Genomic DNA, 14,179 nt, shown 5'->3' with positions numbered 1-14,179 from the left:
TTCCTGTCGGGGATTGACACCCAAGTCATATCACAATCATCTCAAATAAGCTTGCTCGCAAACACCTCCGCAATGTCTTACCAAGGATACCCTCCATACGGCCGTGAGTAAATGACGGCACGTTGAGTGCCTCGAATTGGCATCGCTGACCAGAACAGAGGCTCCCCCGCAACAGGGAGGCTATCAACAGCCGCCTCCGCAACAGCAATACGGTGCGCCGCCACCTGCTCAGGGACAATATTATCAGCAGCCTGGCCAGGGCTACGGACAGCAACCACCCCCACCTCCTCAACCCTATGGTGCTCCGGCCCCCCAATCATACGGAGCCCCGCCTCTGCAGCAGCCGTATGGGGGGGCCGCCCCGCCAGCCCAGCAGCCCTACGGTGCCGCGCCTCCCCCCGGCCAATACTATCAGCCGCCCCAACAAGGGGGCTACGGCTCGGCGCCACCTCCGCAACATCAGCAACATCAGCAACATCAGCAGCAGTACCCGCAGCAATACGGTGCTCAACAAGGATACGCGCCGCCACCTCCCCAGCAGCCGTATGGACAGCAGCCGCTGCAACCCTATGGTCAACCACCACAACAGCCTTATGGACAGCCGCCGCCCCAGCAGCATCCGTATGGGCAGCAGTTTCCTCCGACGCCTCCGTCGCTCGGATACGGACCCCCGCAGATCATTGCGTGGAATGGCGACGCGGATGCGAATGCGCTGAGGGCGGCCATGAAGGGATTCGGCACAGATGAGAAGGCGCTGATAAGAGTCCTGGCAACTAAGGACCCCCTGCAGATAGCAACGATTCGTCAAGCGTACACGCGAATCCACCGGCGTGATCTGTTGAAGGACATCCGCAGTGAAACGGGCGGGGACCTAGAAGTCGGCCTCGTCGCTCTTGTCCGCGGGCCGCTCCTCAACGATGTTCACCTGCTGAACGATGCCATGGCGGGCATGGGCACAAAGGAAAACGTACTCAACGATGTGCTGCTTGGGCGGTCCAACGCCGATATAAACGCCATCAAGAGCGAGTACCAACGGACCTTCCATAGACGGCTTGAGGACGACGTGCGGGCAGATCTGAGCATGAAGACGGAGCGACATTTCATGGTTGTGCTCGCGGCACAGCGTGCCGAAGACTCGGCTCCGGTCGTCAAGGCCGATATTGATCGTGATGTCAATGATCTGTACGACGCGACCGAGGGCAAGGTCGGCACCGACGAGATGAAGGTGTGCAGCATCCTGAGCACCAGAAATGACAACCAGATCCGCGCCATTGCCTATGAGTATGAGCAAAAATATGCGCGGAAACTGGAGAACGTCATCCGCAAGGTGAGTAAACCACCCCTCGACAGCTACGGGACACCAGGGGAGACCTAACGGAACCTGTAATAGGAATTCTCCGGCCATATGGAAGACGCCCTGCTTTTCCAGCTCAACTCGGCTGTTGACAAGTATATGCATCATGCGCAGCTCCTTGAAGATACCATGGCCGGTGCCGGAACCCGGGATTCCCTCCTGATCAGCCGTGTCGTTCGCTACCGTATGTATTACCCACGGCTGGCGGCAAAGAGCATCGCTAACTATCTTGGCTAGACTGGGACCCGAACCACATGGCCAACGTCCGCGCGGCATACGAGAAACGGTACCGGAAGAGGCTGGCACACCGAATCAGGGATGAGACCAGCGGCGACTACGAGAGGCTGCTCATCGCATGCATCGGCGATGGCCTCTAGAAGCAGACTGCACTCTTTGACTTAGCGATCATGAATTACCAATCGGGCGTTAGGGAGAGATAATGTAGCTTATTGGTTGGGTAGTATTGTTATTGAGCTAACCCGAGGCAACTTTTCAATGGAAGCGCATTGATCTTGATACGTAGCGCATTTACCCGACCTCGGGGCGGCAGCCTCGGTATTGTGCTGTACTGTACAGTCCAACCAGGCCCCCCGCGGCCAACGCGGCCCACTGGGCGGAAAGTAGCAGGGTACGTAGCTTATGCCCAAGGTAGGTTGGTAATTTGGCAACTGCCTAGGGGACGTGCAGGAGCTTTCTGTGGCTCGCAGCCAACACTGCCTTGATAAGCCAATGGCAGCAATCTACCCGTCTGCGAGACTCGCATATTTGGCAGTGTTCAAGCCAAGGCGGGAAACGAAAAAAGGGAAAAAGAAAAAAAAAAAGAAAGAAAATCACCATGCATGCATCTGCCTGCTTGTACTACAGTGATTACTTTGGCTCCGACCTACTGTACTTCAAGGTACCCGGAGCCAAGCGGCGCAACGTAACTTCTATACCGGCAAGTCTCAAAACTCAGACACTACCTGACGCAACCGAAGGGCAAATACGGGCATTTGTTTCAGCACTTGAGACGTCCTCGCTCGGCACCGCGCTGTGGTTACACCAAGTTATAATCACCACCCAACAGCCACATTGGGGAGGCGTGATTGGTCGCAATCTTTTTGGGACCGACAAAGCGGCAGATGGGCGGCGTTTTGCTGAGAAGCACCAAGGGGAATTGTGAGCAAAATGTGCCAAGTAAATAACGTGCGATGGCCGCCCCATAGTCGATCCGCTAGCGCAATCTCCAAATGAGACCAAACACAAGCTGGAATAACGAAAAGAAAGGCAACGAGAAGCGGTTGGGGCCCACGGCAGGTCGAATTTCCTTAGTAAGTGGGTCCAGGAAAAGTTCTGGCTGTGGAGCACAGACCGCGGACACCCGAGGATCAAGGTAGCGAAATGTACTGGCTAGCAAATATATATCTCGGAAGCTAGCTGGATTCGTGGCCTGGCTTTAATTAAGTTGTTAATTTTTATTAAATCAGAGGCCCCTCCCATTTTAACCGAAGGGCTTACGTCCAAAGAAAAGTTTTTAAAACAGACTGCAGGGTACTATTCGGTAGCGCCACTACTTTTACTCTCCCTTTGCGGACCGAAACCAAGACGGGCTCCTTCCTGTCGCTGCAATCCCGGTGCGAACCTCTTCCTATTCCTATCTTTATCCCATTGCACACGTTGTCCCCTTTGCTTGCATCCGATTTTCTTTTTTGCGTAGCAGCCCGCGTGCTCTCAAGAGTTGGCCGATCCGGACGGCCGTTCGCCAGGATCGCGACTTAGTAACTGCCCCGGCCCAAGCAAAAGCCAAGGGGCCCGGCCCGGGTACATTTTGGGCTGCGAACATTCGCAATTTGGGCACGCGGCTCCTCCGCGCTGCAGCGCACGAGACGGGACGACAACACGAAGCGGCGGCAAGGGCCAGGAACATAAGGTCTCCGCAGGATGGCGGCGTCGCCTTCGACTTCGCAGCCTCAGCCGAGTTTGGACGGCCCAAGCTCCGTGGTACCAGACCTGCCACGAGCAGCGGCCTCACCAGCGCCAACGCCAACGCCCGCGCCCGCACCAGCACCGGCGACTGCCCGCCCAACCAGCAGAAATGTGGGCCAAGACGTCAACGCGGACGCGAATGGTATCGCTGTGACGGACGGGAAATCGGCAAGTCCCGGACCGCGGACCGCAACGCCATCTTCGCATCCACCAACGCCGGCAGTAGTGAATGGGCAGCAGCCTCCCTCATCGCTGCCGGGGCCAGCATCGATGGCCGGCCAGGCTAATTCGGACCAATTGCGCTGGCGAGACCCAATGACAGTCAAGTTTGACGGGGACCAGGCCCAGCCGGGAAAATTGCAGCCAAGGGGAACAGTTGAGACCCCACAGCTGCCACCGCAGCAGCCCTCCTCGCAACAGCAAGTCCAGGAGCAGCAACAGCAACCGCAGGAGCAGCATCAGGAACAGCACCACCGCCAGCAGCAGCAGCAGCAGCAACAGCAGCACCTCCACCACCACCACCACCACCACCACCCCCCTCATCCCCAACCACAGCAACCTCTGTCGGTGTTAGCAGCGCCGCTACCTCCACCTCCGCCGCAAACCCATCCGCACACGGCTCCGCAACCGCAACCGCATCCATACCCGCACCATCCGCAACACGCCCCACAAACGCGCCCCCAAATTCCTCCGTATCATCCACAGCCGCCACCCCCGGCGCCGGCGACTCTTCCGCCCTTGCATCAGCACCATCAACAGCCGCCGCAGCCACCGCCGCCGCAGCCGCATTCGCAACCCCAACCCCAACCCCAATCTGCACTGCAGCAGCAGCATCATCATCATCATCATCACCACCAACACCAACCTGCCCCACGCGCACCGCTCTCGAAGCCCGTTATTATGGATCCTCCGGCGGTGAGGAGACAGGCCCAAACGCAGCAGCGCGCCGCCGGCTTCCCGTCACCGACGCAGGACTACGCGCGCATCAATCCCAAGTTTGTCGATGACTGCACACGCATGACATTTGCCATCCAACAGAGCCTACCCGAGGCCGTCAGGCGCATTGTCCGGGACCACTGGGAAAAGTGTCTCCTGGGCTCCGAGTTTCATCAAGCTTTCATCGTAAGTCGGCTCACACTCATCCTTGCAACAAACTATGTTTTGGGAATATTACATTCCCATCTTTGGTCTCCCTTCTTCTTTCCTGTTTTGCTTCACCAACCTATTCATCACAACTCACTTTTTCCGTCACATCCTGCCACCCGATATAATACCTTTTGCTACACACTCGCCCGACCGGTTGAAATGTCTCGTTTCATCCATCTCACCCACACCTCATCGCCGCTCCCCCAGACCCGGCCGTCTCTAACCCCGACTCCAGCTTAATGCTTCCATCCACCACGCCCTCCCCTCAATCACGCAACGTGCCGTTCGCGACTTCGGGGGCAAGATGGTCGCCGAGTCAAGGCACGAAATCATCGGGCACTTCACCGCCGCCGACCTTGACCAGGTTGCAGACCTCATTATCAGCAAAGCCAGCGACAGCTTCCTTGACAAATGCCTGGAGAAGCGCCTCCTGACTATCGAAGCCAAGCCGCTGGTTAATGCGCTCGCAAAAGCCGAGCGGCTAGGCTACGACCCCAACGACGTGGTCCAGGAAGACCAGCATGAGCGGGTCATCCCCCAGGAGGCCTACCCCGGAGCGGCAGCAGCCGCGAACGGTTTCCAGAGCGGGCCAACCCCGCCGTCAGCCAGTTACCCTCCCCAGCATCCGCTCCAGTGCATGAAGTGCTTCCGGACCTTTGTTCACTCCTCGGCATATGACCATGTAGGTGGCCCCTCACGACCATTTCCCAGGCTCCCAGGTTCTAATCCAGTCGCAGCATATGAGATACAACGTCTGCAGCCAAATACCGCCCACGACCAATGGCTTCGAGCACTCTTGCCAGCATTGTGGCCAGGGCTTCACCAGACTTGAGGAGCTGCTCGCCGTATGTTCCGTCATCATCGCCGAACCGAAAGCATGACCGGCTGCTAACTCGTTTTCTAGCATATCGACCACAAGACATGCGGCAACTTCGGTCAGACGGTCAAGCCAGCTCGTGGCCCGGGCCGACCTCCGAGAACGGCTCCAGTGGCCCAGCCGAACCCGGTCCCGATCCTTCCATCCATGGCACCGCAAAGTCCGACCACGAATGGTCATCCGAGCACGCAGCCCGCGCAGCCGCAATCGACCCCTGTGCATTCGAGCGTGGCCAGCCGAGCGGCAGCCGCGACTCCCGGATCGACAGGCTCGCCCAATATATCAGACCCATATGCTCACCTTACCGAGAAGCAGATGCAGTCCATGAACGAGGAGCTCCAGGCCGCCGAGTTGAAATATGCACCCAGATTTGCAGAAGCAGAGCAGATTGCGGACGAGGCCGCGCGGCGAGCTAAGATTGAAGGTCTTCGCAACAGCTTCGGCACAAAACAATCCATGATCCGCAAGAAATATGGTGTTCGGCTCCGCGAGCGTCGCACCAAGGCCGAGATTCAGGCGGAAAGGGAACGCATGGGCATCAAGCGTGCGGAAAAGGAGAGGGCGCGGGCTTCGATGGGTGCACAGCAGCGCATCGAGAGCCCGGCAGCCACGGCTGAACCTACCCCGCGCCACTCGGGCGGCAGCGGATGGACGGCCGCCAACACACCCCGAGCGAGTTCCTCCGCCTGGGAGGAACATGACGCCAAGCGCCGACGTATGGATGAGTCGGGTGGCTATCAAACGCCATACAAATCTATGGCGGACGAGACGCCCACGCGGAAGACGTTATCGGTGTCTGAGATGGGCGGTGGTCCATCCGGCGCGTCCGCGACCGCCGGAGCCCATGACCCCATACTCCCCCCACCCTCACAGCCGACGAGAGTCTACGAGCAGTCTGGGGCGCGCGTTGAGGTTCACGAGCCACCCAGCACGGACAAGCCAGCAGGGGCTGCTGCAGCAAAGCCGGAAAGCCGCTCCCGATCCGTTACCCCGACCGGTTCTGACGCTGGCGCCGCCAACGACCGCAGCCCGGACGAAAGGCACGCGGGCCAGAAGCGTGGCCCTGTTGTCGCTGACGACGACGCGTCCTCTTCATCAGGCGATGACGAGGACATCCCGTCGACGTTGCCGACCCACGTGCGGAAGAGCCTAGGTACCTCGTTATTGCAACAGACACCCTAAGCAGGGCCAACGACCCTCTGAATGGCAGGAGGTACGGCCTCCTGCGTAATAACACGAAGGGTCGATACCCAGATACACAGCGTCCACATTGCTCCTGCCGCTTTCCTTCGAGACGGTACACGTTCCGCCCAAATAAATAGTTGATACCGACATACATATCTGCTTCTTGGTTCTCCAGGTATTTGACTTGAGCTAGCTCAGCATATCTACCTCTTATTGCTTCAACGCATCACGGCGAATTACAACATAGATCGAGAGTTGTTGCTTAGACAGCAACTCATCTAGTGGGTCTCTTAGGTGTGGTGGCTTATACATGGTTAAAAAGCGATGGGGTGGATGGATGGATGGGGGGAGGGTCTTTGAAGTTTCCGCGTGGGAGATACCGCGTCCGGTGGATCAGGAGATAATGCACAAGAGGGGGCTTGGTGGTTTGATACCTAATAATACCCTTGTAGCTTCTGCTCCGCTCGGCAGATCCGCGTTTCGCTTCCCACCTTTTTGATGTGTGCAACGCTCGTGAAATACAGTAATCATTTAACGGGTCATATGAGTCAACGCTCAGAGTGAAGGATAAACTCCGGACGCGGCACAACTCATTCAACCAAGTGTCCACAGCCCGGGCTCTTACCATCCAATCTCGGCAGTTGACGCGTGACCACCCCAGATATCACCCAGATCGTCACAGCATCGTCTCCACACGCCAGGCACGCAAAAACACTCAAGAAGTATACATTCTCTGTACACGTATATACGCTGTAGCCCATACTGATAGAATAATCCCGTCATCCACGTACACTTCGAGCCCCCCCACACAGAGAACCTTTGGAGTACAAGTAATAAAAAGGCCTGCCACAAGATGGGAAAGCAAACCGTGATAGAGAGAGGGAAGAGGGGGGCAAAAGAAGCCCAAACCACCGCTTCAGTATGGCAGAGACTAGCACTGCGTTCCATTCACCCCTTAACCCAAAAACGGGAAGGGGGAAAATAAACAAAAGGTTTAGAAACCCAGTCAGAACACACGAATTCCAACAAGAAACTCCCCCCCCCCCCCCCATTCGTTCAGCCAATGGTCCCCCAACACCCCAAACACCTTCCCCCCCCCCCCCCCCCCCCCGTCTAACCCACCGCTGCACTCCCCCACCCCTTCCCCCCAACGACGATAATAATCCGCATTAAAAGAGAGAAAAAAAAAAAAAAAAAAAAAAAACTACCCAGTAACCCTGCGCACCCAGAGCGTGGTAGGCTCCCACTCGGCCTCGCGATCCAGCCGCTTGTAGGCGCGGTGCAGCTTCAGGCCGAGCTCGTACTCCTCGCGCTGCACCTCGGAGAGCTCGAGGCGGAGCGCCTCCACCTTCTTCTTCTCCTCCTCGCGCTTGCGCACCACCTCGCTGCTGTTCATCAGCTTGTCGGTCGGCATCAGCTCCGTCATCTGCTGGATCGACCGGTTGATGTTGATGCGCCGGTTGGCGAGCGCCCGCAGCTGCGCGTTGAGCAGGCCCACGCGGTCCTGCGCCTCGCCTGCCGACGCCTCGGGCGGCGCGGGCGGCAGCGTCTTGTTGACGTCTGATGCGCGCGACGGAGGCCGGTCGACGGCCTGCGCTACACGGGCGAGGGCCGGGTTGTGAGCGTGGGAGTGCACGGTGTGCTGTTGGGGATCGGTGGAAGCAAAGGGGGAGGTCATGAATTGGTCAATGGGAGAAGTGACGGGACTGTTGTCCGAGGAAGGCTGGTGGTTGGTTCCGTCGTGGTGGTGATGCTGGAAGTCCGCGGGTAATGAGGGAACAGGCGGTTGGTCCTCATCAACGAGGTCGTCGCCGTCTTCCCGGGTCGTACCCGTGTTGCTCGTGGCGTAGGTAGTAATGCTAAACCGAGAAGGGGGCTGAACCCAGGGTTCGTCGTTTGGACTGGACGATGCTACCTGGGTCACTGGGATGTGCAGGGGATGAGGCTGTGGTGCTTCGGACGACTGGGAGTAGACGGACGAGACGGACACTTGGTGTTGGTGCTGGTGCTGGTGCTGGTGCAGGTGCTGGTGCTGGGCCTGGGGCTGATAGTTAGTGTGCACAGGCGGTGATTTCCTGCGGATCGTGGGCTCGGACGGGTTGTTGTTGAAAGTCGGACTGGGAAGCGCACTGATGCTGACGAGGCCGTCCTGTGCAAGTTCTCTTGCGGCTGCTGCGGGCGCATCTCCTGCCAACGACGTTCCCGACAGTGGAGGGCTCGGGTAGCTCTGATCGCTGGGGGTTTGCGAGTGCGTCGTTGCCGGGGCCTGCTGGGACGAGGGGAGAATTCTCCGAAGGGCCTCCCGCGGCCCAGACCTGGTGGCGGTTTCAGGTAGGGGAGGGCTCGTGGGTGGGGTTTGACCTCGCCGCAGAGGGCCACCCAATGTGAGACCCGGTTTTGAACCCGCCGGTTTTATGCTTCTCTTGGTGCTCTTCTCGGGAATTCTAAGGGGCGCAACTTCGGGAGTATCATGCACGGGGTCGACGATGGCGGTCCGCCCGCTCGCCCCACGCCAGCCGGGACGCGATGACGTGAATGCGCCGGCGGCAGGGTCCGTGTTGCCATCCCTGGCGGCCGCTGCCTTCTTGGCTATCCTCCGTACCCGGTCACCAAAAGACGGAGGCGCCGCCGTGGGGCTGTTCTGCGGGGAAGCCCATGCCTGCGTGGTGATTCCCAAACCCTGCGCGGACTCGGCCGGGTTGACTTGCGACGGCCGGCCCATAGCGCTGCCCGTCCGCTCGCCGGTGAGTGGATCCCACCGGGCCCCTTCGCGGGCGGGTGGATTCCGGGACTGCTGCTGGGCCGGACCGCGCTGGCTCGAGTTCGCATCGCGCGTCGCCGCGTCCGACTGTTTCCGGCGCTCTCGGCGCATCATGGGGATGCTGGCGCCGCCACGATTCGGCGGAGAGCCCTGAGCGACTTGCCGGCTTTCCGGGGTCCCTGCTCGACCTGATCCCCCGCTCCTCGACATGTCAGTTCCGGGCGGGGCCGCATGCTGCGATATAGTGGGCTGGTCATCCTCATCTATCGGGGAGACATCGCCGGGAAGGAAGCGATCCGCGCCCCCGGCATCGGGCTCCGGAGAGCTTGGCGGCGATATCTCATCGGCCCCGCCGTACCGGTAACCGTATGCGGTCGCCACGTTTGCTGAGTAGTTGGGGGCCGCGCGGGGAGAGCTTGGCTGCGAGTAGACGGATGACGCCGGGCGGAAATTCGAGGTGCGAACTGTAATGCGATTGGGGTTGCGAGGAGGAGGTTCCTGCACAGGAGGGGCCGTTTCGCTAGAGTTGGCGATCGCCGTGTCAGCAGAGCGCCCAGACCGTCAAATGCTCCAGGAAGGGTCGAGTGTAGTCAGCGGAGAAATTGGGGTTTTAAGTGGCAGCGAAACCAAACACAAAAGGAGAGAAAGAGAGAGAGCCAAGCGTGCTGAGGCTGGAATGTCGGGTACCTCAGCTTGCAGGAGCACTAAACGTGAGGTGAAGCGATGGAGGGGTAGTAAGCGCACTAGGCCTCTGCCAGAAGGGGCACCCTGCAGCTCAGCAAGGGGACAGGCCCCAGCCGGGCCAGGCCCAGGCCAAGTGCCCCGCTAAAGCCGGGGCAGTGCTGCCCTGAGAGAAGATGGGATGGGATGGGATGGGATGGGATGAGATGGGCCACTCACTAACGAGACTCAAAGAATTCTCGGGGCGGCCGTGAGGGAGCCGGGCCGCCTTTGATGGAATAACTGTAACCCCTGGGCGCATTCCGGGTGCCATAATTCAGACCCAACCCTATCCTGTCGTCGCCGTCGAAAGGGACGCCGCCCTGTTTATGAGGAGCCGTCCTAAGCCTATCCCACATGGCGGGCATATGCTGTCCTGCACTATCCACCCCACGTCCTGTCGCTTTCCGAGTCCAAGTCCTTTCGAGAGGTCCAGGATCTTGCGCGTCGCATCCGTGTCCCGCAGTCTTGAACTTTGTGTCTTTCGTCCTTCTTCTGCCCCCTTTCTAGCTCTCCCGAGATTGGTGGGGTTTCCCAGGGATGACGAAGCGGAGGCGGGAGGCGGGACAAGGCGCGTTAGATCGTCGCAGCTGCGGTTTGACCAAGCCAGGGGCGCATGAGCCTTGCCTATCTCCGGCGTGACGCGAATGTCTTGATAATATCGTCTTTCGTGCAGCAGCGCGACTCTAGGGCGAGCGAAATGCCGCAAGCACAGAGCTGTTGGTGATTTCCCGGAGGTGTAAACCCAAGACGGTGGGAAGTTGGCGGCGAGGGTAAACCGGGAGTAATAGATGGACGGAAGGGTGTCAGGTCCTTATCATTTAGCAGTTCAACAACCGGGCAAGTCCATAAAGTTGTTTATTTGTTGACCGCTTTGCGGAAGATGCAACCCGGATGATTAAAATTATTGGCAGTGGCCGTGTTCGACAACCCATCCACGTGCAAAGACGCCGTCTGAGGGCCAGGAAAGGCAAGACGGGCGACGGGCCGAGGACGGTCTTGTTATTGTCACTCGTTTTTCCTTTGAATGCGAATGCACCAGTCGTTGACCCTTGTCAACTGTAAGCGGCGGCGGCGCCGCACTGCGGCGGTCGTGTTCGCTGGTCTTGGGCGCGGCTGGGAGGCGTAACGCGTTGCTGCGATGCCACTAAATCCGTTGGCCCTGGTTCAATCGTCCGAGCTGGGTGGGTGAAACCGCACGCGTCCCCGCGGTCGGGTATTCCTGGTCAGATAAAGAAGGAATTTTCTTGGTTCACTGCCCCCAGCAAAAGTTCGCCAGGCACACTGGAATCATATACCAAAGCCCAGTACCAGAACTGACCCCCAAACCACTCTATCTATCCCGCGATGATCAGAGCCCATCCGCACATCGCTCTTCAGCCGCTTATGCCATGTGTCATGAGTGCATTCCCGCAGCGTCGCACAGCTGGGCCGTACCAGCCGGGATTCGCAGGTGGACTATTCGGCCTGTGCCTTGGAAAAACAAAGATCACAAATCTGGCAGGATCCCAGACAGAACCATCGAGCTCGAGCTCGAGCTCGGAGCCCCTGGCGGCTGCGGTGTCCTTCAGCCGCCCAGATCTGGCTACCCAGGATATGCGGTGCTCCTGGGGTCCAATGCAGGAGCACCAGCCGTTGGCTGCGCTGCACTAGTGTGAAGGAACAATTGGGCAGCATGATCCCCGGGTAGGTTATCTCGTGACCATCGGTTTCACACAGTGTTTTTGTCCACTTTGCAGATGCGCGTCATATTTTTGGAAGATGAGAGGGGCCAGTGTCGTGTTTCACTGCAACAAACTTACACTAGCAGGATTCCGATGGGGCTCGAGCTCATCCCTGCAGGGCCTTGCAGGCGTGTGTGCCTCACAGCGAAGCGCGGCCTCGCAATCCGCGTCGGGTTCTGACAACGGACCGCTGCCGAACGTACCATCACCACGACCTGGGAGCATCCGGGCCAAAACCGCGTAATTCCCTGGGGCACAGGCCAATATGTGGCATCATGGAAGCATGACTCGGCCTTCGATTCCTTCTACCGGTGCCGATCACAGACGGCGACAGTCCCTGGCCGATGCGTGATGAGCAGATCGATCTTCGTCCTGCTCATGCCGGCTCGGCATCAACACCCCCCTCCCCCTCCCCAACCCTAACCCCCCATAGCAGCACCCAGCCGGTTCAAAGCAGTCCCTAACCACTCCCTTGCCAGGCACCTGAGATACTATGCCCATCTAGGCAACGCTTGCTAGCATTGGCTAACAACTCTGTAGGTTTACTGTACTAATATTAAGCAGTCACACGGCACAGGAATGCAGGTTTGCCCAAGGTCATGCAGGCCGGATCGTGGCGATGCTTCTTAAACTCGCGTGCAAAATAATACATTATGCACCAGCAAAGAACCCGCTCATTTCCTGACTGGCTTCGGCTGTTAAGTCTCAAATCCAAATTGGGGGCCATATTTGATCACGCAGCACGGCGCAATCATGACAAGCTAATCGACAGCTCACTGGACAAAGCAAGACACCGCCATTATTCAACGCAGCCTTGCGGCGCATTTTACACCGCTATTGACTTCGTGGTGTCTTGCTGTTCTTTTCGAGAAGCGATCAGCATCGTCTCAGCGCCCTTCTGGATATTGCTTTACTGGGCCCAGGTCTTATAGGTTCAGCCGTCATCTCGAGCTGTCTGTTGACCGCTTCAGGCCGAAGCCAGCACCTGTAAGCATGCGGCGTAACAACTTGGATTCTGGTATCTCTGTGTAACCCGGATGGTCGATGAGGCGTCGGCATCGTATCCGGGATGGGACGAGATGGGGGGGCCAGTAACCCTCCCACCTGTCGGCAATGTTTCCCACTGGGCCGTGGGGGCCATAGGTGCGCGACCCTGTCGGAAGCCGACGGCACTACGTAGACGCAACTCTACATCAGCTCAGTGTCTCATTGCATGGTGGTGATGTCCTAGGTTCAACTGACCCGGGGTAGCAAGAGGTAAATCTTCCGGCAGAGTGTTGATTGCAAACTTGGTAAAAGAGACTAACATTCAGCCGCGGCTGGCTTTGGAGACTTTGAAAACAAGGAACCAAGCATACTATTGACGGCAGCCAGCCGGTCGGGAGACTATTTAATCAAGAACCATTCGGTCAGCTAGGCATCGGTGCCAACAAAAACACCAGGCTGCCGTGCATGTTGGCCCCTAGTGATAAACCCCCAACTTGAAATTTTGAAAGGCAATATCGTAATTTAACGGTCGTCAATTTAGGGTAACAACGCGCGGTATTGAAATATTGGGGTCGGTGGCAAAACGGTCTGTAAAGGGGGCTGGCTCGGCTTGAAATTGATTATCTTGCAAGTATTCCTCAAACTGAACCGCAGAACAGAAAGGACCATGGTGAGATTCTGACGCTTTCAGCGGCCAATTATTTGGTACATGCCGATACGAGGTACTATCAAGATGTATGAGCCAACGGACATGGCCCCTATGTGCTACTCAACACGGCATGACAACTTTACATATGGTCTGGTGGGTTTAAGTGGTTCCAGGAAAACATCTTCTCAAATCGGTAAGTTCGGGAAATGCGCAACAATATCCGGCTCGTGTTGTTTGATTAACCGCGAAGTTGAACAGCTCGACCAAATCTAACTCGGATGATTTCGATGATTAACAGGCCCGTATCTCAAATTTCTCTTTTCGCCATCTTGAGGAAATCCATCTACGTAGCTAATCACCGCTGGCTTTGGAGATCGCCCTCGGAAGCACACTCGCATGGGTTCAGTATCTGGTTAACGCTAAGCAATAAGGGTTATTGTCATCAGCGGTTCCGGTCTCATGTATACATCGTGCCAATACTAATAACACTAATCCCTTCTCCAGCGGCATATCGCTGTACCGGTAGCCTGCTCATAACCCTCATACTACCCTTCCATCTGCAGTATATATCGAGGTCTTACGTCGTTATATACTTTGTACCTGGAAGAGAATCTGCTATAAATATTGATATTAGTATTGGTATCCCTCGCTTTGCAACTCTTTCTCTTTCCCTTTCTCTTTTCTGATGACTTCCCTACTGTGGAGCCATTCAAGCCGGCAAACATAAGAACAGCAACTTTATGTTTGAAGCGGGGTTAATTTGCGCCGGAATGCTATCCGGACAAGAGGCAGGAGAACCTGCCCAAAACTT

The 14,179-nt window shown here is 57.5% G+C and overlaps 3 protein-coding genes across 3 annotated transcripts; 2 read left to right on the top strand and 1 right to left on the bottom strand.

The window, feature by feature from the left end:
• Positions 1-72: 72 nt before the first annotated feature.
• Positions 73-1,731, top strand: MFIFM68171_09335 (Annexin; the record flags this gene model as incomplete). Its single annotated transcript, XM_071064754.1, has 4 exons — positions 73-103; positions 159-1,327; positions 1,391-1,538; positions 1,592-1,731. 4 exons carry the CDS (start codon positions 73-75, stop codon positions 1,729-1,731), a joined length of 1,488 nt encoding a protein of 495 aa, XP_070920855.1.
• Positions 1,732-3,274: 1,543 nt separating this feature from the next.
• Positions 3,275-6,524, top strand: MFIFM68171_09334 (C2H2-type domain-containing protein; the record flags this gene model as incomplete). Its single annotated transcript, XM_071064753.1, has 4 exons — positions 3,275-4,441; positions 4,701-5,147; positions 5,203-5,310; positions 5,370-6,524. The coding sequence occupies 4 exons, from the start codon at positions 3,275-3,277 to the stop codon at positions 6,522-6,524; spliced, it is 2,877 nt and encodes a 958-aa protein (XP_070920854.1).
• A 1,207-nt stretch (positions 6,525-7,731) lies between these two features.
• On the bottom strand, positions 7,732-10,376 carry MFIFM68171_09333 (Up-regulated during septation protein 1 domain-containing protein; the record flags this gene model as incomplete). Its single annotated transcript, XM_071064752.1, has 2 exons — positions 7,732-9,808; positions 10,189-10,376. 2 exons carry the CDS (start codon positions 10,374-10,376, stop codon positions 7,732-7,734), a joined length of 2,265 nt encoding a protein of 754 aa, XP_070920853.1.
• Positions 10,377-14,179: the final 3,803 nt, after the last annotated feature.

This window comes from Madurella fahalii (assembly GCF_045866475.1).
Source record: "Madurella fahalii IFM 68171 DNA, scaffold_5, whole genome shotgun sequence".
Lineage (NCBI taxonomy): Eukaryota > Fungi > Ascomycota > Sordariomycetes > Sordariales > Madurella > Madurella fahalii.
Note: the sequence above shows the minus strand (reverse complement) of the source record. Positions and strands in the feature narration are given on the sequence as shown.